The 25,339-nt window shown below is 36.2% G+C and overlaps 1 protein-coding gene across 5 annotated transcripts; it reads left to right on the top strand.

Moving 5' to 3' along the window:
* The first annotated feature begins 7,250 nt into the window (after positions 1-7,250).
* LOC122665484 (remorin-like) lies at positions 7,251-20,389 on the top strand. Of its 5 annotated transcripts, XM_043861642.1 has the most exons (7): positions 7,262-7,497; positions 9,405-9,455; positions 9,542-9,629; positions 10,390-10,471; positions 11,356-11,662; positions 18,659-18,734; positions 20,362-20,389. In XM_043861642.1, exons 1-5 carry the CDS (start codon positions 7,320-7,322, stop codon positions 11,554-11,556), a joined length of 600 nt encoding a protein of 199 aa, XP_043717577.1. In that variant the 5' UTR covers positions 7,262-7,319; the 3' UTR covers positions 11,557-11,662; positions 18,659-18,734; positions 20,362-20,389. The 5 variants fall into 5 exon arrangements, with proteins under 5 accessions (XP_043717587.1, XP_043717580.1, XP_043717583.1 ...); XM_043861652.1 differs by lacking the exons at positions 9,542-9,629; positions 10,390-10,471; positions 11,356-11,662 and adding exons at positions 15,941-16,028; positions 17,182-17,263 and having other exon boundaries at positions 7,251-7,497; positions 18,348-18,734; XM_043861645.1 differs by lacking the exon at positions 11,356-11,662 and having other exon boundaries at positions 7,253-7,497; positions 18,348-18,734.
* Positions 20,390-25,339: the final 4,950 nt, after the last annotated feature.

Raw genomic sequence — 25,339 nt, forward strand, 5'->3', positions numbered from 1 at the left:
ATTCCCAACAAAATGCAGTGGTGCAGTTTGGGGCTGAGAACTCAACACGTGGAAGATGTTAAATCCAACGGTACTAAACTCGATTGACTCTTTTTCATTCTTTCTTCTCAAGTTCGGCACCATTGGATTTAACATGTACTTTTAAGGAATTGGTGATGATTTTTTTCCCCATGTCATTACCTACTCATGTATTTTTTTTTTTTGTAGAAAATACCTACTCATGTATTATCATGTATTAAATTGAACACAAAAATTATTTGAAAATTGTGTAAGGAAAAGTGATCATTTGAATTCAAAAATGTTTAGAATTGCCTAGTATTCCATCAATTAGTAATCCAAAATACCAAACTTTTAGTAAATGAAAGAGAGAGATCTACCAAGGTAAAAATACTATAAATGACCATTAAAAATCGAGTTGAGGAGTCCCCACACATGAACTATATAGTAGAGTTGAATCACCCATTTAACTTGTAGCCAATCAAGGGAATTACTATCTAATTCAGCAGTCTAAAATATCTTCTACCAAAAAATAATTGGGAAAAGAGCGCTTCCTGATCACATGGTTCCTGCACTTAGACCTAGAAACGCATGAAAGTACTGTGTTGTCCCCATGAAAAGACCAAAATCTTGCCCAGTATGATGCTTGTGTGCATTTTTCCCATTGTTCAGTGCACATGTACAGGCTGTAGAGGCCCGGACAGAAATCTCTTCCAAAAAAATAGTCAAAAATGTCAAATCATCTTATAACATAACAAAAATTTTAGAGGGGTGAAATAAAATTTTCTACATCAGAAAATAGGAACCATTTTCTTTAGAAGTGAAGAATGCTTGATATGACGAAATGGCCGATGAGAAGTAGATCAAAATTAATATTAAAGCTATTTTGTCTAAAATAGTTGAGAAAGGTGGTTATACCTCATTGGAATATATACATGTGGGCTGAAAAATCTTAAAATATGAAAAGTGGGTGTAATGGCATATAATCATACTATTAGGGGGGTGCTAAGAAACAAAATGATATCATCTACTTTCCAAAGAAAAAGATTCAGTAGCCTTAGTTGGGAACGGTTGGTTCAATTAATGTGAATTAAATGTTGGGGAGGTGGGGTTGGGGGATCTTAAGATTCCTTGAATTTGAGAGGGGAAGTGATCACTGATGGCCCTCCATTCTAATTGCTTTCAGCTTTACTACCAAGTCTTGCTTAATTCTTTCTTAAGTTACAATAATCAACGCACCTATTATCACGCTACCACCTAACACTTTCTTTCTTCGTTCCTTTCAAATACTAGGGGCGACACCCTCCCCCACTCTGTGTCGCGTACACTAAATGGTGGGGCCTCTCTCTCTTTCTCTCTTTCTAATAGGCCGTATCATTAATTCAAATTGGAATGGGTTGCAGCCGATTTTGGGCCAGCCAACCGGAAATGGTACGGAAGTCATTTGATTTATGACCCATTTTAGGGTTTTCACTACGGATTCAATCTGATTCCGATCGGTTCAGAATAGAATTGGATTGGAATCTGGGACGATCTATTATGGTCCCGATTCCAAACACACACACACACTCTCTCTCTCTCTCTCTCTCTCTCTCTCTTTCTCTATCAAGCCCGTATATATTGTTAATCTTCGACCAATTTTAGTCAAGAAATTAAAATTATTTTGATTGCATCAATTTATAATATTTTTAAAAATAAGAAATCCATTTCGCAGTTCAATTTTTTAGAATAGTCCTTTATATTTCTTTGGGAGAGGGTGGTGGTAGCGGGGACAGGGGTGTGATGGTGGTGGTGGTGGTGGGGGCATGATGGTGGTGGTGAGACCATCGGTAAAATATGATGGATGGTGTTTTATTTTTAATATGAAATTACTGTTTTGTCCATCAAATTAACCATGTATTCATTAAAGAACAACTTTGAAACAACTCATCACCTATTTTAGAATTTCTACTTCATTGTAATAATGTGTAAAAATCAAATCAAACAATTTCCAAAATAAATCACGCATAAAATTTAAATAGAAACGTTTGGGATTATTGGAGAATTCTTACTTTGAGTCACAATAGCCAAAAATACTCAATTGAACTAAGTTGGGATTCAAGGTTTATCTAGAAGGCATTGTATAGTATATAAATATCTTTGGAGGATACTTCCAACATGAATTGATCCTTATTCTGAATTATATAAAATAAAAATGGGAGAGGGGTCTACATGTTGTTTGTTTATATTGTTACTTATTGGTAACGAAACAATATATTTTTTATATTTTTCATCAAAAAAAATTTATATATATATTTTATAAAGAGATAAAAGGGGCAAATAATGCGAGTCATCGAAAATGCACCGGAGTTGTCACGTCTTGACTCTAACATTACTTTTTGGGACTAAGGTAGAAGTCATCCTTAAAAGAAATTCAAAAATGATGTCCAAGATCTTATATGTCTCTACATCGTGCTATTCACATTCAATATATGATAATTAAATTCGTGTAAAACTCCTACATTGACCTCAATAAATTTTGATTTAGATTCAACCAGAATCAATTGGAATCGGTTGGAAATCGATAAAAAAAATCGAACATGGATCAACCGCTTTATAAGAAAGATTCGGGGTTAGGTTGGACCGATTCTAATCCAAATTGACGGATTCCGCTGATCCAATTCCAATTCTTAGTACCTTGATTCATAGGCAATTAGGCATCGAAGTTAGAGACATGCACCCAAAAAAAAGAGTTAGAGAAATGCATTAAAATCATAAAATTAAGAGCAGAAGAAGAGATATTTTCAATCCAAAAAAGAAAAAAAAAAAAAGAGACGGTGGGAGAAGAAAAGGAAAGATGATTAAGACTTCTACAGATTTGTCAATAATATGTGTCCACGGTTTAATTATTTTAAATCAGAGTTTGCTTCTTTCTATTCATAAACTTGGTAGCAGTGGAGGAGGATTTTGGCAAATGACAATAAAACGACATTTGGTGGTTTCTTCAACCACATAAAACTGACTTTTTAGAATTTCATCTACTTCTCTCATCAAGATATTTTTTTTGTCAATAAATATCTGATTCATGAAGATTTGATAAAAGACTGAGGCTATAATTGAATCTTCCACCTGGCTTTGCAAATGACAACTAATATTTGACGTAACCGACATAAGCATTCTAACCCTTAATGACACTATTAATGAATAACGACTAAAGTGTGATCAAATTGTCAAGTCACAAAAACGTCTAAAACTAGTTAACCATGACTCCACCAATAAACCAGGTCCAATAAATAGTGATTACTGAGTAACCAAAAATCCAAGGTAGTAGGTTATACTCTTACGAATTACAATTAAATTGGATCTACCACTTATTGGTTTGAAACAAATAGAAAATTGAACCGGACCAGATAAGTTGAAAATATCCCGATGAAGCAGGATGTGTGGTGTTTATTGTAAGACAATCATACGACTAGCTAGATAAATTTAGTGTAGCAAGTATGATAATGTTGAGATTGATATATAATAAAACTAAGAAGGATAAACTAAGGAATGATCATATTAGAGTTAATTTGAGAGTAGCTTCAATACATGATAAGCTATGAGAAAGACATTTGATGTTGCATGATCATATTCAACGGAGACATTTGAATGTTTTAATCCGAACGAGTGATTTTATTTAAAATGAAGAAACTTAAAAAGTCGAGGACATACCTAAAATGATCGTCAGGAAAGTGACGAAAAACATGCTTAGCTTAGACTTTGTATCAACTATAACCTCAAATAGAGCTGATTGAATGTCAATGATCCATGTAGCCGACCCCATTTAATTGGGATAAAACTGAATTATTATTATATAAAAATATATAAAATTGAATCAAAATCAATAATAATTTAATAATTGGAGTCAACCTAATAAAACTAGATCGAACCAGACTATTGTCTTAATGATTTGGCTTACCTTATTAACAGACCAAAATTGGTTCACAATTGAAACTGAACCAAACGAGCCGATTGACACCCCAAGCTAAAATAGTTACTAATACGTAGAAAATATAAACGATGGAACACACGGCAGACATTCTTGAATCATGCCACCTTCAATAAAATATCTGAGAATTTCAGAAGGTATACTTATAAATTAAAAAAAAAAAGAAGAAGCTAGGGCTTCGTGTATTGGATGACACCTGTCCGTCATGAGTCATCAGACCTCTATTTAGTAATATTGATTGGAACTGGGGGGGAATTTAATTCAATTGTACGTACAAACATTGATCACCACGGATCACCGCGTCCCAACACTCAACCCCCAAGTTCCACGTGTTAATTAATAGAAACAACAGTGCCCCACATACTGTCGGCACGCCATATTTTATAATTTATACCATTCCCCCGATCTGATCTCCACGCCTGCGTTTGCGTCTGAAAAACTCGCCGGTGGCGTATCATGAAGCCAATGGCCCCTCAGAGGCTATAATCATAATCTCCTAGAATTGGGATCGGTCTTGGCTGATTTGAATTCAAAGCGTTCGAATCAATCGATCGGATTCCAATTCCAAGAATCGTGGTATACGTAAGGTTTTAAGTATCTTAATGTATCCATCGATAGTAAGTGATATGAATTTTATTTTTAAGGTATCGATACGATACGATATGTATAAAAAATATCAATTATATATAGTCGATACGTGACCCGATATGATTGATACTTATCTATACGCTTGATACATTTCTGATAAGCTATATAACTCAATCAGTGACTCAAAACATAGTGGTCATTTTGGATGGCCTTTTTACCAAAAAAAAAATTTTGGGTAGCCCTAGGAGTAGGGGCTACACACCACATACGATCAGATAGTTTTTTTTTTCCCTTTAGTATATTAATTATAATACCAAAACATTATAGTATATTAGTCTATTAATTGTAATACTAATATAAAATACTATATTAGATTATTAGTCTATTAATTATAATATTAAAATATATTATAGTATATTAGTATAATATAATACTAATATAAAAATTTTTTTTCTAATATTAGCATTAGATTTAATAATACCACTATATTATAGTATAATATTTTAACATTATACTATTTATATATTGTATAAATCAAGTACATGAACCAGAATTGAACCAAATAGGAATTGGAACTGAACAGGAATGGAACAAGTACAACTTTTCAAAACCGAGATGGGACTCTATCTGAATTCTGAATCACACCAACTCCCCCTGAAACCAAATCAGAACCGAACTGAATACCTGTTTGAGAACCTTAAATAAGTGTGATGATGTTACCAAGTAACAAAGCCAAATAATGAAAAAAACAAAGACAAATAATAAAACCAAAGTATTGGTGAAGATGGTGCTGTTAAAAAGATGCGCATCCAATGTGTTATAGAATTAATACATGGAGGATTTTTTTTGGTAAACAAATAATACTGGATTAGTCGCATCGAAATTGATGCTTTCCTTAAGGTCTGAAATGCCCCTTATATCAGTGCAACAGGGTTTTCTAATGCTTTACCTCCAAGATAACACAACCATGAATCAAATGTCTTGATGCAAACAAGCCTTGATTAATTGGGAGATTAAGGCTAGACTCACTAAATGAAGAATATTTTTAATGTAATCAAAAAACCAAAAATAATAGAAAAATCCAAGAACAAAAGAAAGTGAGATTGTCTCCAAAAATATGTTAGAGAAATGGCAAAAACCCTTTTTCTATTTATACGAGAGGAAGAGATACTTTCAACGGTGTCTCCAAAAGATATGCCTATAAACTAAGTTCTTTCCTAAAAAATTTATTTGTTAACCATTCAAACAAGTCTCCAACAGTCACACGTATTGGTGATATATGTATCTATTGATGCCCACTAGGGAATGACATAACCCTTTACAAATATTTTGAATCTTTAATTGTAAATTGTAAAAACAAATGAAAATGCCAACATGGTCCTCTGGTTTAATGACCTTAATAATATGACTCACTTTGTTGCAAAGTTGCAATCAAACCGTCAAACTTTAGACCTTGCCATTCCTTCTAAAGTAGCCTTGGAACTATCCAACCTTAACCGGGCCACCATCGAATCCCACCACAAAAAAGAGAGAGAGAGAGAGGTGTTTCAACATCCAACCTACTCTCATGGTCTCTAGCTAAAGTGTGATGGTTATTTGTATATTTTATGGATTTTATTTTTCAAAAAACATATAGTTAGACACTGAATGCATATCCATGGGTATTGCTACTTCGTAATGATATGGATGTAGGGTTTAATGCTGTATGCGTTGTAAAATTTAGGTAGAATTCATCTTAAAAACACTAGTAGAGGATGTCCAAGATCCTTTTAAATCTTCATATCAGAATACTATATTTATATGATGAGAGAATATTACTTCTGCCTTTCATTTTTCACGTAGAACCCCAACAATATTCACATACAATCAAAATGTTTTATCCAATGTAATTACCCAATGTATGTCATAGTTTGCTCAACAAGGTTCAATACAATTCCTCCTCAGGATTTTCATCCTCTCAAGTACGGTGCACTGTTTAGGTCACCAAACTTAAGGATCCAATCGCCCACTCAACACTTGAAAAAATAAAAAGACTTCATTGCCCATATTTTTATTGTTACATTCTTAAGTCTATTGCACTGGCCAATGCACACACTTAGAGGGGATAAATTTTTGAAGTAGAAGAAGGGAAAAAAAAATCTTACGTCCTAGCACAGCTACACCAGTGACAAGCATCCACCTCAGCTATCCTAGAATTTGAGATGAACATCAATCAAAACTGGTGGGACTCTCACTCACATGATTAGCCCTTGTGTAATTAGTGGCGTGTTATTTACACATTACTTAATCCATCTCCTCCTTAACCCGTTTACCTGCTTTCCGTCCAATAAATCGGCCGGTATTAATCGGCGATTAGGAAGTTAAATTCTGATTAACCACCTATATTCAACCCGTGCCACGTCATTACTTTTGAATTCTGATTTCGATAAAGATAAAGAGACGTCTTTCCCCCTTCTTCTTAGGGTTCCACAAATGGAAAAAAATATCAGCTTAAATTACGGAACTGACCACTCTCTAAAACAGTATCCACGAATATACCACCACCAACCACTTGACCGTTTAATTCGTTAAAAGGATTAGGGACACACTGGTACTTTAAATTAGGTCCTCCTTAAATTGAAGAACTCTGTCAATATTGGAGACTCTGCTTCAGTCCTCATACCTTGCTCTCCGCCTACTTGTCTTGCAGCTCCAATTTCTCTCTACTCTCTTTTGAGTGTTTCGTTTTGGCTTCTAATTCTGTAGCAAAATCTGGTGGAAAGATATGGGAGACGGAGAGCCGAAGAAGGAAACGACCGTAGAAGTGCCTTCGGAGCCTGCGCCACCTTCGACTCCACCGCCGGTCGAAGGTCAGAAAGACGCGGAGGAGAAAACAGTGATTCCACCACCAACAAAAGAGACAGAGAAGGTCGATGATTCTAAGGCTCTTACAATGATTGAAAGTAAGCTCCCTCAGTCCCTAGATCTCTTACTGTCTCTTTTTTTTTTTTTTGATATTTGCTCTCTTACTGTCTCTTATCCATGGCAACTCGATTGTGCTCGATTTAAGGCTAATTTCTTTGAAATAAAATTTGAAGATGCTTACGATTTAGTAGCTTCCTTACTCTTTTAAGTGAAGTTATTTGAAGCTGCAGAGATTCTTCTGTTTGTTCTTTTTATTATTCCGCTGTATATTGTATGAGAGGTTAAGGAGATTGTTGTGATACTTGAGATCCATAAATTGTTTTCTTGAAGCAAAATTTCAGCTTTTCTTATTTATCTCTGTTGTTATTCCGGATTATCCGTCGAGATTTTTTGACATGAAGCAATTTTTGAGGTTTCTTTCGATTACTTGCTCTGTTGCTTGAAGTGGAATAGATGTCATTTCTTAGTAATATAACAGATAAAATGGAGAATTCGGTTGACAGCTGGTTTTAATTTCTCTTTCTTCAGGTTTGTTTATGTGGATCTGATATATTTTTATGAAACTAAATTAAATTTTTGTTTGAGTAGAACAGAAGTAAAAAAAAAAAAAAGTGAATTTGGTGAATAATCCATAGTCTCTACCCCTTTTTGTGGTTATTTTCTCAGATCTGCAAGTTTTCCTCGTTCAGTTAATTTTCCAGTTTGGAATTTTTTCCCTGGAGGAAGATAAAAACAGAAAAAGAACAAAAAAGATTCACTAATATCTTCTTTGTCTTTTTCCGAATTCCAGGAAAAAGAACAAAAAAGTATCAATGATTCTTTTACAGATTTGCCTTGTACAGTTCCACTCCATCCCCATGATTCTTTTTGCAGATTTACCTCTTACAGTTCACCCTATCCTCAATCGTAAATTTGCCTATATTATAAGCCTTACTTTGGAGTGCTGCTTCTAATTGAATTTTGTCCCTAAAGCTTCTGAGAGGAATACTGCAACTCCTAGTGGATCTGGGGAAATTCTGTGCATTAATGTCATGATTAATGGTTTGTAGTCACTTGAAATCTAAGGGAATTCTAAGGAAAATTTTCTTTTACTATCGCTGCCAATTTTAACAGATATGCGTGTCTTCCAGAAATTAAAGAAAGAAATATACTCTGTCCTGTTTACCATGATGGACGATAATGAACAGTAGTAATACTCATTCAAGTTAAATTTTCTTAGTCTGTTTCTTTCTTTGCTTTTGTTTTCCCTCTAGTTTACTCAGCTGTGAGGCAGGGACATGACATGGGTATTCATGGACAGAGAATTTGAAACTAGAAGTCCAGCTCCTCTGAAATTCAAAGGAGAAGTTCGATATTTTTTCCCTTTTAAGCTTGAGTTTCTGATAAATATGAGTAAGAAACTGAGATTTATAGGTGATCAATTTCATTTGGTTGGCCTACATTGAATAACAGTCTTTAAAGTGTTTTTTTAGGCAGTTTAAATGATCTGTGATCCTTTACTCATTTCCTGCAGTTGATTATAATGCAACTAGCATTAAGCTGTAAATGCTAATGCAAAAAGGGAAAATGAATAAAAACGTTCTAGGCACTCTTACCTGACATTCAAACCATCTGCACAACCCCCAACCCCGAACCCACCTCCCCACCCATCCCCACCACCCCCAAAAAAAAAAAAAATAATAAAAAATAAAAAATTGGAGGCTAACAGGTTTGTGCATCAAATGCAAACAGGGATTCCCTTCAATGAATCACATCATTTCATCACATCATTTTACATATAACATTTATTTCTCCCATTTGTCATCGATTTTCCTCAATCGATCTAAAAGTTTGTGATTATTTTATTTCTACTATTTAGCTTCAATTCTTTATGGCTTGAGGTGAATCAGGAAAATCTTTAGGATGGCATTATAATTGTGTAATCATTTAAATTTCTTCAAAACAGAGGTCCCAGAATCCACGGGAGAGAAAAGTTCTGGCAGCTCCAATGACAGAGGTAATTGTTGAATTAGCACTACCACATGCTATGAATGGATATCCAATCAAGACCATGACCACTTGTTCCTTCTATGTGTTTATCAGATGCGGCTCTTGCCCGGCTTGAAGCCGAGAAGAGATTGGCCTTGATCAAAGCATGGGAAGAAAGTGAAAAGACAAAAGCAGAGAACAAGTAAGACACATTTGAACTTTTTCTTCTTAGGAGTTGGCACATATTAGTCACATGGTTAGCAAGTAAACGTATTTGTCGCTTCTGTTATTAGGTGAACTTGCTTTGACTTTTAAGACCTAGTTTTGCTCAATGAATACAAGTTGAAAATATTGACTCTCTTCTAGCATGCTATAGGTTTCAACTGATAACAAGAACCCTTTTTGTTTTATGATTCTGTTGTACGAATGCTATTAAGTGAAACAGCTCTACAAATGGGGCAGAAAGAGAGTAGTGCTATTGTAGCAGTTCCTCATACTTTCTGTCTAGACATTTTCAGCTACACTATAATGCACTGGCACTTCAATACTTTAGTTTCTATTCCATATTTTACCTGTAGTGTTCCTAACCAGATATAAACCTTCCATGCTTAATATCTTTCCAGAGTTCATCTATGCTTTTTGGTTTAATCTACAACAGGCATACTTCGTTTGTTCGTCTGAAAACTTGCAATGATATTCTGAATCTTTACTGATTAGGTTCTAAATTCCAACTCTGATGGTATAACCATCTAACCTAGCACAACTTTAAATCAACCATGATAATCTTATTTAATATGCTGAAGTCTTACCTATCAACTGGTGGTTTAACTGAGCTGATCTTGGAAATCTAGATAATTGATTTAGAAAACAGGTTTAAAATTTTGAACTTTGTTAGAATGATATTTCTCATTTCTTTGTCTGAAATTCGGTTAAGCTTGCAACTTAACAACTTCAATTAACAGGGCCCATAAAAAGCTGTATGCCATTGAATCGTGGGAGAATAGCAAGAAAGCAGCTGTGGAAGCTAAGCTGAAAAAGATTGAGGTAAACAAGTTTCCATTTATTGAGCTTTATAAGCATCTTTGGCATTATCTTTCTTTTATTAATTTTTTTTTTTTGGGGGGGGTGGGGGGGGGGGGGTGTTGGGTTCCTGTAGAAGTGTTTCATGCAATGAATGAAAAGACCCCTTTTGGCATACCGACACCGTGCTTGTAGAAACATGGTATGAATCCAATATGCTATTAATGATCTTGGCTTAGACTTGGGCGTTATACTAAAAGTAAGCATCGATCTATCCCAATCCATTGAGCCACTCTTGGGCACAGCTTTGAATTCTTTTCTCTTTTGACCCTTCAGGAGCTAGTGTTGGCTTTAGTGGGGATCTGATTGGACTTAAGTTTACGTTATCTTCTTGCTTGAGAATCAAATGGAAAAGCCAATCAAAATTCAAGTAAATTAGATCATTTTCTCGAAGGTTTCTTTTTTCCTTTCTTGTTTCTTTTGTTTCCAGAATCTTTTTCCCCAAGACTTCCATATGTACTCCATAACATATTTATGCTGACTTGGTAAAGTCATAAACTTACCATCTGTTCTTCTGCTTTACCAATCCTGCAAATTAGCTTGTATATACCCCAAAAGGTCAAAACAAAACTTGGAAAGCATAAATTCTAAAGAATTATAGAAATCCAGAACTCAGTTGAGGAGTTAATTCAGGTTGATTACCGATTTTGTCCTATAGGTTTTCCCCAACCAATAGTGGGGTGCTTTTTTTTTGCCCTCAAAACTCAAAACTTCTTCTGTTTATTTAATTAGACCCAGAAATTGTCTCAAAATTTTGATCTATACATGCAAAAATTGTAGTATTAAAGGTGTTATGAAACATTTCCATTGAGTTCATATTGCCTTGACAAAGACCTTGGGGCATACAGGAAAAACTGGAAAAGCAGAAGGCAGAGTATGTGGAAAAAATGAAAAACGAGGTGGCTCTAATCCACAAAGAAGCAGAAGAAAAGCGGGCAATGATTGAAGCCAAGCGTGGAGAAGATCTTCTCAAAGCAGAGGAGATAGCTGCAAAGTATAGAGCAACTGGGAATACACCAAAGACACTCATTGGATGCTTTGGAAGTTGAAATTCTAGGTTTCATAAATAACAGGGAAATTGAGCGTTACCTTTTGTATATAAGGAATTGTCCTTTTGTGTTCGTTTGCCATTTTATTTGTTGTTTGCATTTGGTGGAGAGGTCTTATAGTTCTTCATTTCTATTTTTTGTGTATAGTGTGCCCCGTGTGATGGGTTTCTTTGTAAATGGGAAAACATATTGCTTTAGCAACTTTTAAATATTTTGCAATTTTTTTTTATGAAACCAAAAATAGAAGTAATTCAGAAATGAATGAAGGAGTCAGAAGATTTAAGTAGTTTTAAGCCCTATCAGCCAAGACTTGTGCTGTTCAAACTACATCTCTTTTAACTTTCGTTACAGTAACTGATTCAAAAAAACTCAAAAAAAAGAAAAAAGAAAAAAAGAAATGCTAAATAAAAGATGAAAGATCTGTCACGGCCATTTATGGAAATTCTCCTTAAGCCACTCCACCAAATGAGCAGAATCGGTCCAGATGCTTAAGCGCTTATGCCTTGATATTTTGCTTCCCTGAGGCCCCTGTTCATGAATCTACATTGTCATAATCAAAAGAGAAAACATACATCTCCTCGTTAAGACATAAGATAGATGCCCAATCGCTTTCCTTAGTGGTAGGGTGAAAGGCTGAAAGCCCTCATCGGTGATTAAAACAGATCAGCCATTTGTGTTACCATACATGTGAAGATGAGTGGAAATGGGAATTGAGGTGGTGAGAATAGATTTAGGCTCTTGGGTGAGAGGTATCCTCGGGTGGGGTAGGGACCATAGTTGTCACGGCAGCTAAGCGACCCAAGGCGCTGGAGAGGGTTCAAAAGTAAGGCGACACCAAGTAAGCGAGGCGCCAAAGGCACCCGCCTAAGCGACCAAAGTGTCTGGACGCTTAGGTGATGCCTCGACAATTATGGTAGGGATATCATGATTCAAAGTAGTAATTCATTGCTCATGACAAACATACTTCCTTTCGGTTAGATGAAGTATAAAATGAAGGAACTAAGTTCCAAAATCCGGTTAAGTTCTCTTTTTAAAAAATCAACATTGAGAAAGGAAGAAAATAATTCAGAGAACAATGAAACCGTGAGAGAAGAGATTTTAAATCCTAAGGGTAGCAAACCAAATAATTCTAGAAAATGGATATTCAAAGAAAAGATCCCACATGGATCCATCATCATTTTTGCACAATAAACAAATGGATTCTATGAGGAAACATTTGTTGAGGTAAGCTCCAATGAAGAGACTATTGTGGCAGTATTTTCAAAGAAAACTTTGAATTTAGGGTGAACTTTTAGTTTCCAGATATTCTTCAAAAGAAAAGAAAGGTGGAGTGGGTGAGCATAGAAATTGAATTTCACAAAAGACGATGCTGCAATTTTTGTGGAAAAATTACCCAATAATGAAAAGGGGCAGGATAGTTCATCCCTTATGACATCCCAATGGGTGGGTTTTAGACTTTTAGTGTGTGGTATTGCCATTGGTATCAATATGATCCTCCTTGCCATTTCTTCTCGAGACTATCTTCAATTTTAGCAAGATCGAGATAAATGACACAACTCGCTGGTTTTTTTTGACTCGGACATAATTATTGATTCTTGGAAAATTCGGACTGACCAGGATTGAGTCTGCTCATTTTCTAAGCTTGGCTTATCTACTTGACTCCTAACTAGGTTTTATGATATTTTGATTCGACTCGGGTGACTTGCCCGAGTCAAAATCTGGATTTCTAATTACTCTTGACATCCAAATATGGCTAGTTTAGATTTTTTTGGTTTTTGGGTGTGCGTAAACATCACGTTGGTGTTGCGAAGTTATACTCACCTTTTTAATTTCAACCGTTGATCTATTTCTAGACTAATCTAAATCGCTCATTTATTTTACTAGGCATTAACCTATTACTGTTATAGTCACAGTTGGTTACCTCTGCTCTCCTGTTTTACTGCGGACAAACCCTAGAATTCGAATGAGAAAAGAAGCGGGAGATGGAAACAGACGGTTTTCAAATTTAAAAAAAAAAAAGAAAAAGATAGAAACAGACGCTAAGAGCAAACACCACCGACGCCGGCGAAGGAAATACCTGGATTTTTTTTGGGGGGGGCGGGTTTCGATCACTTGTTTCTTTTCTCTGTAAAGCCCTAGCAGGGGATGTTGTAGTTTCGTTGTTCTTGTTCTGGTTTTTAGGGTTTCAATAATCTGAGCTTGCAGTGGAGCTCGAATCTGCGAGGATCTGGGACGGGAAGAAATGGCGTTCCCGGAGGAAGAACTCGAAAAACATCTACAAGAAGCTGGGGAGAGACTTGTTCATCCTCCTTCTAACGTCAGTGAACTCCTCCTCCTTCTCGATCAAGTTGAAAATTGCCTATCAAGGGTAGAACAGTCGCCATCAAAATCAAAATCAATTGAAAATGCAATTTGGCCCTTAATGAATGCACTGGTTGCTGATGATCTTATGAGGCATTAAGATAGTGATGTCAAAGTTGCAGTCGCATCTTGCATTAGTGAGATCACGAGAATAACAGCACCAGAGGTTCCTTATGATGATGAACAAATGAAGAAGATATTTCAGTTGATTGTTGGTGCATTTGAGAAATTGTTTGATACTTCTAGTCGTTCGTATTCTAAGAGAGTTTTGATACTTGAAACCATGGCAAAGGTTCGATTATCTGTTGTAATGCTGGACCTCGAATGTGATGCTCTGATTCCTGAGATGTTCCAACATTTCTTGAAATCCATAAGGGATGATCACCCAGAAAGTGTCTTCTCTGCCATGGAGACAGTTGTGACCCTTGTGTTAAAGGAAAGTGAAGCTATATCCGTGGAGCTTCTTTCTCCCCTCTTAGATAGTGTCAAGAAGGGAAATAAGGATGTTTTGCCTATTACACTAAAACTTGGGAAGAAAGTAATTGGAAACAGTTTTGCTAAGCTTAAACCGTACATGATTCAAGCAGTAGAATCGTTGGAAATTTCTTTCAATGATTACAGTGACATTGTGGCCTCTATATGCCGTGAGACTTCTGATGCTGCTGAATGCAATCAAGCTAAGGCATCAGGTAAACATATAGCAGATGAGAGCAAATCGTTGGAGAAGGCTGGTGCAGATAACCCATCCCAGAAGGCTAATGAACTCCCACGAGAAGCGACTGGTTCTGGATTGCTGGATACTGCTGTAAATAGATCTCCCAAGTCAGTGATGAGCGATGGTAATGCTCAAACTGGAAATAGTGATTCTTTAACAGATCTAAGTCCCCCAAAAAAGAAGCCTAAAAGTTCTGGTCGTACTAACCAAGCCAAAACTAATGTTGGCTAAGTGAAGATTGAACCTGATAGTTTGGAATCTGAGAAGGTAGTCAAACCAGAAACAAAGCCAGATCAAGCTACAAAGAAAAAAGGGGGTAGGAAACCTATTTCTTTGATGACTTTTACAGAATGTTCTAATTAATATATTTTTTCATGTGTACAGATCATCCATTATACGCATTCCTTATTTGTTTAGATTCTTTCACTATATTTCATTGCTGTAAATATTTAATTGCCTTGTAATAGGATACAGGTGAGCTTTCATCATGGAGAAATCTTCTCCATCTCTTTGTTTCTCTTTTCTGTCTAGTTTACTCAGCTGTGATGCAGGGACATAACATGGGTGGGTATTCATGGACATGGAATTAGAAATAAAAAGTTCAGCTCCTCTAAAATTCAAAGGAGAAGTTCGATCTTTGATCCCTTTAAGCTCAAGGTTCTGATAAATATGAGTTAGAAACTGAGTTTATAGGTGATCAATTTCATTTGATTGGCTGACATCAAATAAACAGTTTAATTTAATGCTTTTTTAGGCAGTTTGGATGATTTGTGATCCTCACTCATTTCCAGCAGTTGATCATAATGCAACAAACATTAGGCTGCAAATGCTAATTCGAAAAAGGAAAAATGAATAAAAACCTTCTAGGCACTCTTACCTGACATTCAAACCATCTGCATTCCCTCCCCCCCTAAAAAGGAAGGCAACAAAATTGGAGGCTAACAGGTTTGTGCATCAAATGCAAATAGAGTTTCCCTTTCAATGAATCATATCATTTACATGTCACGTGTTTTTTTTTCCTCTTTGTCATCTAATCTGCCTCAGTCAATGTAAAAGCTCATGATTATTTTATTTCTATTATCTAGCTACAATTCTTCATGGTTTGAGGTGAATCAGAATAATCTTTAGGATGACATCATTATTGTCTAATCATTTGATATTTCTCCATAACAGAGGTCCAGAATGTACAAGAGAAAAGTTCTGGCAGCTCCAACGACACAGGTAATTTTTGAATTAGCACTGCTGCCTGTTATGATGGATATCCAATCAACACCATAAACCAACTTGTTCCTTTTATGTGTTGGTCAGCTGCTGCTCTTGCACGAGTTGAAGCAGAGAAGAGATTGGCTTTGATTAAAGCATGGGAAGAAAGTGAAAAGGCAAAAGCAGAGAACAAGTAAGACACATTTAAACTTTTTGTTCTTTGGAGTTTTCTTCGTTTGAGTTAGCACATACTAGTCACATGGATAGTTAGCAAAGGTACTTGACACTTCCCTTATTAGGTGAGCTTGCTTTGACTTCTGAGTCTGAGTTTTGCCCAGGGTTCTGTTTTTATGATTCTGTTGTTGGTTTAAGTGAACAGCCTCTACAATGGGGCCGAGAGAGTAGTGATATTGTAACAATTCCTCATGCTTTCTGTATAGGACATTTTCAACTAGACCGTATGACACTGGCCAGTCTATTATAAATACCTTCAGTATTTTAGACTAATATTTTGCCTGTAGTGTTTCTAACCAGATATGAATCTTCCATGCTTGATATCTTCAATGGGCTTACTGTTGAGGTTTGGTGTCTTGACTTCTAATGATTAGACTGTTTTTTGGGGGTTAATTTTGTAACTTCGTCCTTATTATTGTTGCCTATTTTCGTAGTTGCTTGGGGTATTTAGGGTTAAGGATTATAAGAGAGGCTTAAGCTGAAAAACACTCTGTATTCCTGTTTACTCCATCGATCAAAGAAGAAACATCATCCCCGTGGACGTAGGAACATTGGCCAAACCACGTAAATCGTTTTGTCTGTGTGTGTGTGTTCTTCCATTATTGCTATCGTTTGCAGGTTCCACAAAACACTTACTTCATGTGTCTGTCTGAGAACTTGCAAAGAGTGTTATGAAACTTTACCGGTTTGGTTCAAAATTCCGACGCTGATGGTATAACAATCTAACCTACCACAGCTTAAATCAACCTTGATAATCTAATTTTAAAAGCTACAGTTTTCCCCATCAACTCATTTAATTAAGATGATCTTGGAAATCAAGAGAATTGATTTAGAGATTGCAATAATGTTCTGAATCTTTATTGGTTTGGTTCTAAATTCCAACTCTGATGGTATAACCATCTAACCTAGCACAGCTTAAGTCAACCGTGATAATCTTATTTAATAAACTGAAGTTTTACCTATCAGCTGAGTTAACTGAGCTGATCTTGGAGTCAAGAGAATTAATTTACAGAACAGGTTTAAAATTTTGAACTTTGTTAGAATTATATTTCTCCTTTCTTTTGCAATCTGAAATTCTGTTAGGTTTGCCACTTAGCTACTTCTATTAACAGGGCCCATAAAAATCTGTATGCCAATGAATTGTGGGAGAATAGCAAGAAAGCAGCTGTGGAAGCTGAGCTGAAAAAGTTTGAGGTAAACAAGTTTCCATTTATAGAGCTTTATAAGCATCTTTGGCATTTTTTTTGGGGGTGGGGGTTGGGGGGGGGGGTGGGTTCCTGTAGAAGTGTTTCATGCAATTAATGAAAAGACACCTTTTGGCTTACCGTGCTTGTAGAAACATGGTATGAAGCTGCTATTAATGATCTCGGCTTAGACTTTACCTTATACTAAAAGTAAGCATTGGTCTAATGGTCTATCCCTATCCATTGATGGGCAGAGCTTTGAATTCTTTTGTCGTTTGACCCTTCAGAAGCTGGTGTTGGTTTCAGTGGGGAGATCTGATTGGGCTGAAGTTTACCTCATCAAATCCCAAAGCCAACCCAGCCTATGTGCTCCTCTACATGACATCATCATTCAGCATATTACACACTAATAATGTAATTGTATAATTATCCGTGAAAACTGAACAGGAAATAGTAAGACTGAAGACTCAGTTCAGAGAGTCATCCTTAATTTATACTGTTTTTTGGCACTTAAATAGTCCTGGGTTTTGAAACAGACAAGGGAAAAAGATGATTAACCAAAGTATCTTCTGAACTCAAGTTACTTTATCTGTTGCTTGAGATCAAATGGAAAAGCCAATCAAAATTCAAGTAATTTCGGTCATTTCCTTAAAGGTTTTTTCTTATGTTTCCAAAATCTTTTTCCACTAAGACTTCCTTGTGTATGCTCCCCATAACATATACTATGCTAACTTGGCAAAGTCATAAGCTTACCATCTGTTCGCATGCTTTGCCAATCCTACAAATTATCTTGTATTCGCCCAAAAAAGTCGGAACTAAACTTAGAAAACTGAAATCCCGAAGAAATTATAGAAACTCAGAATTCAGTTGGAGTTGACTCAGGTTCATTATCGATTTCGTCCTACAGGTTTTCCCAAACCAATAGTAGAATGCCTTTTTTATGGCCCTCAAAAGTCAATACTTCTTCTGTTTATTTAATTAGACACACCTTTTGTCTCAAATTTTTGATTCATACATGCAAATGTGGTTGTTATGATTTATGAAACATTTCCATTGAGTTCATATTGCCTTGACAAAGACCTTTGGGCGTACAGGAAAAACTGGAAAAGGAGAAGGCAGAGTATGTGGAAAGAATGGAAAACGAGGTGGCTCTAATCCACAAGGAAGCAAAAGAAAAGCGGGCAATGATTGAAGCCAATCGTGGAGAAGATCTTCTCAAAGCAGAGGAGATAGCTGCAAAGTATCGAGCAACTGGGAGTACGAGCACGGACACTCATTGGATGCTTTGGAATTGAAATAATAGGGTTCATATATGACAAGGAAAATGAACTTTACCTTCTGTAAGTATTGAATTGTGATTTTTGTGTTCGTTTACTATTCTATTTGTTGTTTGCATTTGGTGGAGGTCTGATAAATGTTCATTTTCTATTTTTGTATATTGTGTGCCTGCATGATGGGTTTCTTTGTAAATACGAAAACATGTTACAACAACAACAACTAAATGGGGTCGGCCACATGGATCCTAGCTCTCCAAACAGCTCTATTCAAAGTCATACTTGAAACGAGGCCTAGGCTAAGCATGTCTTTCTTCACCAATTCACCTATGGTAATTTTTGGCCTACCCCTAGCTCTTTTTTTTCCCTCAATCTGAATCGCTAGCTCTCCAAACAGCTCTATTTGAAGTCATACTTGAAACGAGGCCTAGACGAAGTATGTCTTTCTTCACCAATTCACCTATGGTAATTTTTGGCCTACCCCTAGTTCTTTTTGTTCCCTCAATCTGAACCGCTAGCTCTCTAAATAGCTCTATGCGAAATCATACTTGAAACGAGGCCTAGGCTAAGCATGTTTTTTTTCACCACTTCACCTATGGTAATTTTTGGCCTACCCTTGGCTCTTTTAGTTCCCGTCAATCTGAATCGAGTCACTCCTCCGCACTGGGCATCTGAGGGCCTCCATTGAACATTGCCATACCACCTCAAGACTCTCACGGAGCTTATCCTGAATCAGAGCTACTCCAGTCCAGCTCTAATATGGTCATTCCTTACTTTATCCTTCTTAGGTTTGCCACACATCCATCTCAACATCCTCATCTCCCAAGTTCACCCTAAGTTCGCCTTAATATGGTCATTCCTCACTTTATCTTTCTATGTTTGTTGTGGAAAATGTTCACTTTAAGTTCCAACTTTTTCTATGGAAATTGTTGAATAAAGGTGTTGCTACTAAATCTTCTTTAAGCCGTTTTATGTGTATTAATACTGATTGTGTGTTTTGTGGCACTGAGAGGGAAGCAAACTGACATCTTTTTTTTCTCAAAAGAATTTGGTCTTGGGGTTACGATCAGAGTACTACCAAGCCTCCTCTTTGTATGATCTTCTTCATATACTTTACTCATTCCCAATTCCTCACCTATTCAAGATAAGTCTTTTTTCCTCCTGGTTTTCTCCATTACTTGTTTCTTATGGATTGCTAGGAACCAAAGTCATTTTAACCATTCTACACGTATCCTGCTATCATTTTGGAAAATATTAATAGGTGGCTTGTTGACCAGAATCTTTTGTGCTTTTACCCTACCCTAGAACCGGTTTCATCACCTTCTCCCCCATTACATATGGATGAATATTTGGAGCTTGCAAAATGTGATTATATTACCATTATTTGTGATGGTAGTTTTGCCCAATATATACTAAGGAAGCCGGCTGGGCCTCGGTTATTATCCATAATAATAGCTTTTCCTGTGCTTGTATGGATTTTGGTTAATACAGGACATGCACAAGAAGCCAAAGTGAATGGGTTACTTCGAGGAGGATTTCAGCAAGCAGAAACTTTGGAAGGCGATTGCATCGGCATTGGACTCTGATGATTCGGTGCAGTGGGTCACTCAACAATCACCAATGGCCGTGGGAGATTTTTCATATTTTGTGCGACATCAAATTACTTTTACAGTAGTATAATTCTGTTTATAGTAATTATAGTGCTTGACCTTTTATTAATGTAGTTCATAATCTTGCAGTATCAGCTAGGCATACTAAATCCCGGATGACTGTAACAATTTATCTTCTTTCCTTTGCAGTCTACCAAAAAAATTCTTGTCTCCGCTACTCTTAGTTGTATTTGTGAAAACAAGTTTTAAATATTCTGCAGGTTGTTATTCAACCTACTGTTGCCATCTCTGTTTTTTTGTTGTTTTTCTGGGAAGAGGGGGGTGAGGGTGGGTTTTAGTGTATGGTATTGCCATTGGTATCAGTCGCCGTCGATACTGATACCGAGACCTATATCAACATAGATTGCTTGTATCAGGCTGGATTTGACCGTTTTACCCTCAACATATTGATATTTGATTTTTTGAAGCATTGTGCACCCCCTGTTCCAACATTACCTATTCAGTATTGGTCAGATATCGGTATCAGCCACGGGCCAAACTGGTAGGGTTGATTTGATTGTGATACCTAAAACCATAGGTGTGTGGATGGGAGAGAGGAAAAGCATTGGTTTTGGAGATGCTTAAAAGGGGAGGGATATATATCGACATTTTTGTTTTTTTTTCAAGTTCACCATTAGTTTCTTCCTTTCTTTACCTGTAGGGACTATTCCTTTGAAACCTCCAGGCAAGTAGAGAAAAAGAAAGGAAGCCTCGGTAGTATACAAGCCAAACATCAAGATTATTTTTTGAATCACTGTTAATTTTATGGAACACAAATCCCCAGAGACTAGGGTGGTAGGAAGGAATCGTCATCCCCTTCAATTCGCTGCCCGCTCCAATTCCTCACATAGGAGTGAAAATGACCATCCTACCCCCTGCCCAAACACACTGCCCAAGGTGGGGTAGGGTGGTCATTTCTGCTCTTATTTGAGGAATTGGAGGAAATAGGAACGGGCAACGAATTGGAGGTGATAATTATTCGGTAGGAAGCCACTTAGGTCGTGTTTGTTTCATGATAAAATATTTAACAGGATCTTATTTTCTTATAAATTGTGTTTTACATTTAAACATGATTGAGGGAAAGAATCCAGCCATATGATGAGGGTGAAGTCCTCCATATATAGGTAGGTGCTCATAACACCAATGTTCAAGATATCATTACTATTTTAGGAAAACAAAAATTGCATTCTAGTATAACATTTTTTGCCCTTACTAATCTTTACGGCTTTTACCAAAAAAAAAAAAAAAAAATCTTTACTCAAAGAGAACATTTTTCCATTCTAGGGGAGCGTTCCCTGTGGGAGAGAGTAGGGACCACGCGTGCGACAGCCAATAAGAGCGTGCATTGATATCTCGGTTACCTAAGTGTAGTGTTTCTTGGGGGAGATGCAGGGGCAGCATGTTGGCAGCATTGGTTTTCATTAGGTAACACTTAATTGAAACAACCTATTTAACTTGCTTATTAAACTTTACTTGTGTCCCAATTAAGTAGTTGGTCAGAGAATTAGAATAGATATCATTACTCAAGAAACAATAGTGGACACTTCCCAATTCTTTGGTCATGTTTTGTTTGTACATTCTTATATCTTATCCAAATGTAGTGTTTCTTGGGGGGAGGGGGAGGGGCAGCAGGTTGGTAACATTGGCTTTCATTAGGTAATACTTAATTGAACCAACCCTATTTAACTTGCTTATTAGACCTTTCTTGTGTCCCAATTAATTAGAGTCATTGTTCAGGAAATTAGAATAGATATTTTTTTTGATAAGTATTAGAATAGATATCATTGGTCAAGAAACAAGACTGTACAGTGGCGAATTGGGAAAGATGGCCATTTTATAGTTTTTTTATTTTTTATTTTAAATGAAGAGGTGTGTCAAAGAATATGCGGCCGGCCAGTTCAGGTAGTTTTCTCAAACATAGTGTAAGGCCTATGGTATTTGTTAGGTTGTTGTAATTATGAAAAAAAAGTGTTTCTAAATGGTGCATTTAATTCTCATCCTAGTCATGACATGCTATTTTTGAGGCATGTGGATAAAAATCGTCTTCTTTATTGATCATCTCTTTTACTAGCCATATGTCAAATTTTTTTATAGATATTTCCTTGTGTTTTGAACCCTTCTAGTGATATAGAGGAGATATCGGATGAGTTCTTGAGCAAGTTGGGCCAATAGAGGTTCACTCGGACTGATTGGAGGTATTAAGTAAAATAAAGCGGATTACATATCAAATTGAAGATCTCGTTGAATTTTTCGACGCTGACGTATGCTCTTTTTGGCCGTTTATGTGCATTCCGAAGATGAAACTGCCTGCCAAAATTTTGAAATTTGAATTTGAATTTTGACTTTCGAATTTCAAACATTTCTTTCCTTCTTTTGTAAGAAAGCCTCCCTATATAAGGGCTTCGAATCTTCCTTTTTAGGCAGTTCGCATTTTGAATAAAAGAAGTTTTTCCGTCCCTTCTTCTTGTGGATTCAAGGTTCGTCGACGTTAGAGCAAGATCTAACACCCCAGTTTGTTACTGTGTCACCTAAGCTCCTACTTCGATTTTTAACAATTTTTTTCGAAGACATGGAAGACTTCTTTATCAGTGGAAATATCATATGTGATCAAAATCAATGGGACCTACTTGAGGTACAAAATTGATGGTCACTGACATATGTGACATGTGTCAGGTATGACTTATTTTTTTAGACCGAGTTTTCCTTCAGCCACGTTAAGAGAGAATCCATTGAACAAGCCTTTGGGTGTTGTTGAAAAGGTATCACACAAACAGTGGGGGATACTAATTATCGATCATTCATAAATAAAGACAAGTATTTATGGTCAATGATGGCTCTACGGTCGATAAAAACTTTCTCCAGAAATATCATATGTGATCAAAATCAATGGGACCTACTTGAGGTATAAAATTGATGGTCACTGACATATGTCACATGTGTTAGCTATGACTTATTTTTTCAGACCGAGTTTTCCTTTAGCCACGTTAAGAGAGAATCCATTGAACAAGCCTTTGGATGATGTTGAAAAGGCATCACACAATAGTGGGGGATACTAATTATCGATCATTCATAAATAAAGACAAATATTTATGGTCAATGATGGCTCTACGGTCGATAAAAACTTTCTCCAGAAATATCATATGTGATCAAAATCAATGGGACCTACTTGAGATATAAAATTGATGGTCACTGACATATGTGACATGTGTCAGCTATGACTTATTTTTTCAGACCGAGTTTTCCTTCAGCCACGTTAAGAGAGAATCCATTGAACAAGCCTTTGGATGATGTTGAAAAGGTATCACACAAACAGTGGGGGATACTAATTATCGATCATTCATAAATAAAGACAAATATTTATGGTCAATGATGGCTCTACAGTCGATAAAAACTTTCTCCAGAAATATCATATGTGGTCAAAATCAATGGGACCTACTTGAGGTATAAAATTGGACCTACTCGATAATTCATAAATAAAGACAAATATTTATGGTCAATGATGGCTCTACAGTCGGTAAAAACTTTCTCCAGAAATATCATATGTGATCAAAATCAATGGGACCTACTTGAGGTATAAAATTGATGGTCACTGACATATGTGACATGTGTCAGCTATGACTTATTTTTTCAGATCGAGTTTTCCTTCACCACGTTAAGAGAGAATCCATTGAACAAGCCTTTGGTGATGTTGAAAAGGTATCACACAAACAAGAGAGGATACTAATTATCGATCATTGATAAATAAAGACAAATATTTATGGTCAATAATGGCTCTACGGACGATAAAAACTTTCTCCAGAAATATCATATGTGATCAAAATCAATGGGACCTACTTGAGCTATAAAATTGATGGTCACTGACATATGTGACATATGTCAGCTATGACTTATTTTTTCAGACCGAGTTTTCCTTCAGCCACGTTAAGAGAGAATCCATTGAACAAGCCTTTGGATGATGTTGAAAAGGTATCACACAAACAGTGGGGGATACTAATTATCGATCATTCATAAATAAAGACAAATATTTATGGTCAATGATGGCTCTACGGTCGATAAAAACTTTCTCCAGAAATATCATATGTGATCAAAATCAATGGGACCTACTTGAGATATAAAATTGATGGTCACTGACATATGTGACATGTGTCAGCTATGACTTATTTTTTCAAACCGAGTTTTCCTTCAGCCACGTTAAGAGAGAATCCATTGAACAAGCCTTTGGATGATGTTGAAAAGGTATCACACAAACAATGGGGGCTACTAATTATCGATCATTCATAAATAAAGACAAATATTTATGGTCAATGATGGCTCTACAGTGATAAAAACTTTCTCCGTAAATATCATATGTGGTCAAAATCAATGGGACCTACTTGAGGTATAAAATTGACCTACTCGATAATTCATAAATAAAGACAAATATTTATGGTCAATGATGGCTCTACATCGGTAAAACTTTCTCCAGAAATATCATATGTGATCAAAATCAATGGGACCTACTTGAGGTATAAAATTGATGGTCACTGTCATATGTGACATGTGTCAGCTATAACTTATTTTTTCAGATCGAGTTTTCCTTCAGCCACGTTAAGAGAGAATCCATTGAACAAGCCTTTGGCTGATGTTGAAAAGGTATCACACAAACAGTAGAGGATACTAATTATCGATCATTGATAAATAAAGACAAATATTTATGGTCAATAATGGCTCTACGGACGATAAAAACTTTCTCCAGAAATATCATATGTGATCAAAATCAATGGGACCTACTTGAGCTATAAAATTGATGGTCACTGACATATGTGACATATGTCAGCTATGACTTATTTTTTCAGACCGAGTTTTCCTTCAGCCACGTTAAGAGAGAATCCATTGAACAAGCCTTTGGATGATGTTGAAAAGGTATCACACAAACAGTGGGGGATACTAATTATCGATCATTCATAAATAAAGACAAATATTTATGGTCAATGATGGCTCTACGGTCGATAAAAACTTTCTCCAGAAATATCATATGTGATCAAAATCAATGGGACCTACTTGAGATATAAAATTGATGGTCACTGACATATGTGACATGTGTCAGCTATGACTTATTTTTTCAAACCGAGTTTTCCTTCAGCCACGTTAAGAGAGAATCCATTGAACAAGCCTTTGGATGAT

The sequence above is a fragment of the Telopea speciosissima genome, chromosome 1 (genome assembly GCF_018873765.1).
Source record: "Telopea speciosissima isolate NSW1024214 ecotype Mountain lineage chromosome 1, Tspe_v1, whole genome shotgun sequence".
Classification (NCBI taxonomy): Eukaryota; Viridiplantae; Streptophyta; class Magnoliopsida; order Proteales; family Proteaceae; genus Telopea; species Telopea speciosissima.

Bases quoted from the DNA above. Each gene is read 5' to 3' on its own strand.
- LOC122665484 (XM_043861652.1), top strand. From the start codon at position 7,320: ATGGGAGACGGAGAGCCGAAGAAGGAAACGACCGTAGAAGTGCCTTCG. The intron at 9,456-15,940 runs GTAATTGTTGAA...TGTGTTGGTCAG, and splicing joins TGGCAGCTCCAATGACAGAG to CTGCTGCTCTTGCACGAGTT. The intron at 16,029-17,181 runs GTAAGACACATT...TTCTATTAACAG, and splicing joins AAGGCAAAAGCAGAGAACAA to GGCCCATAAAAATCTGTATG.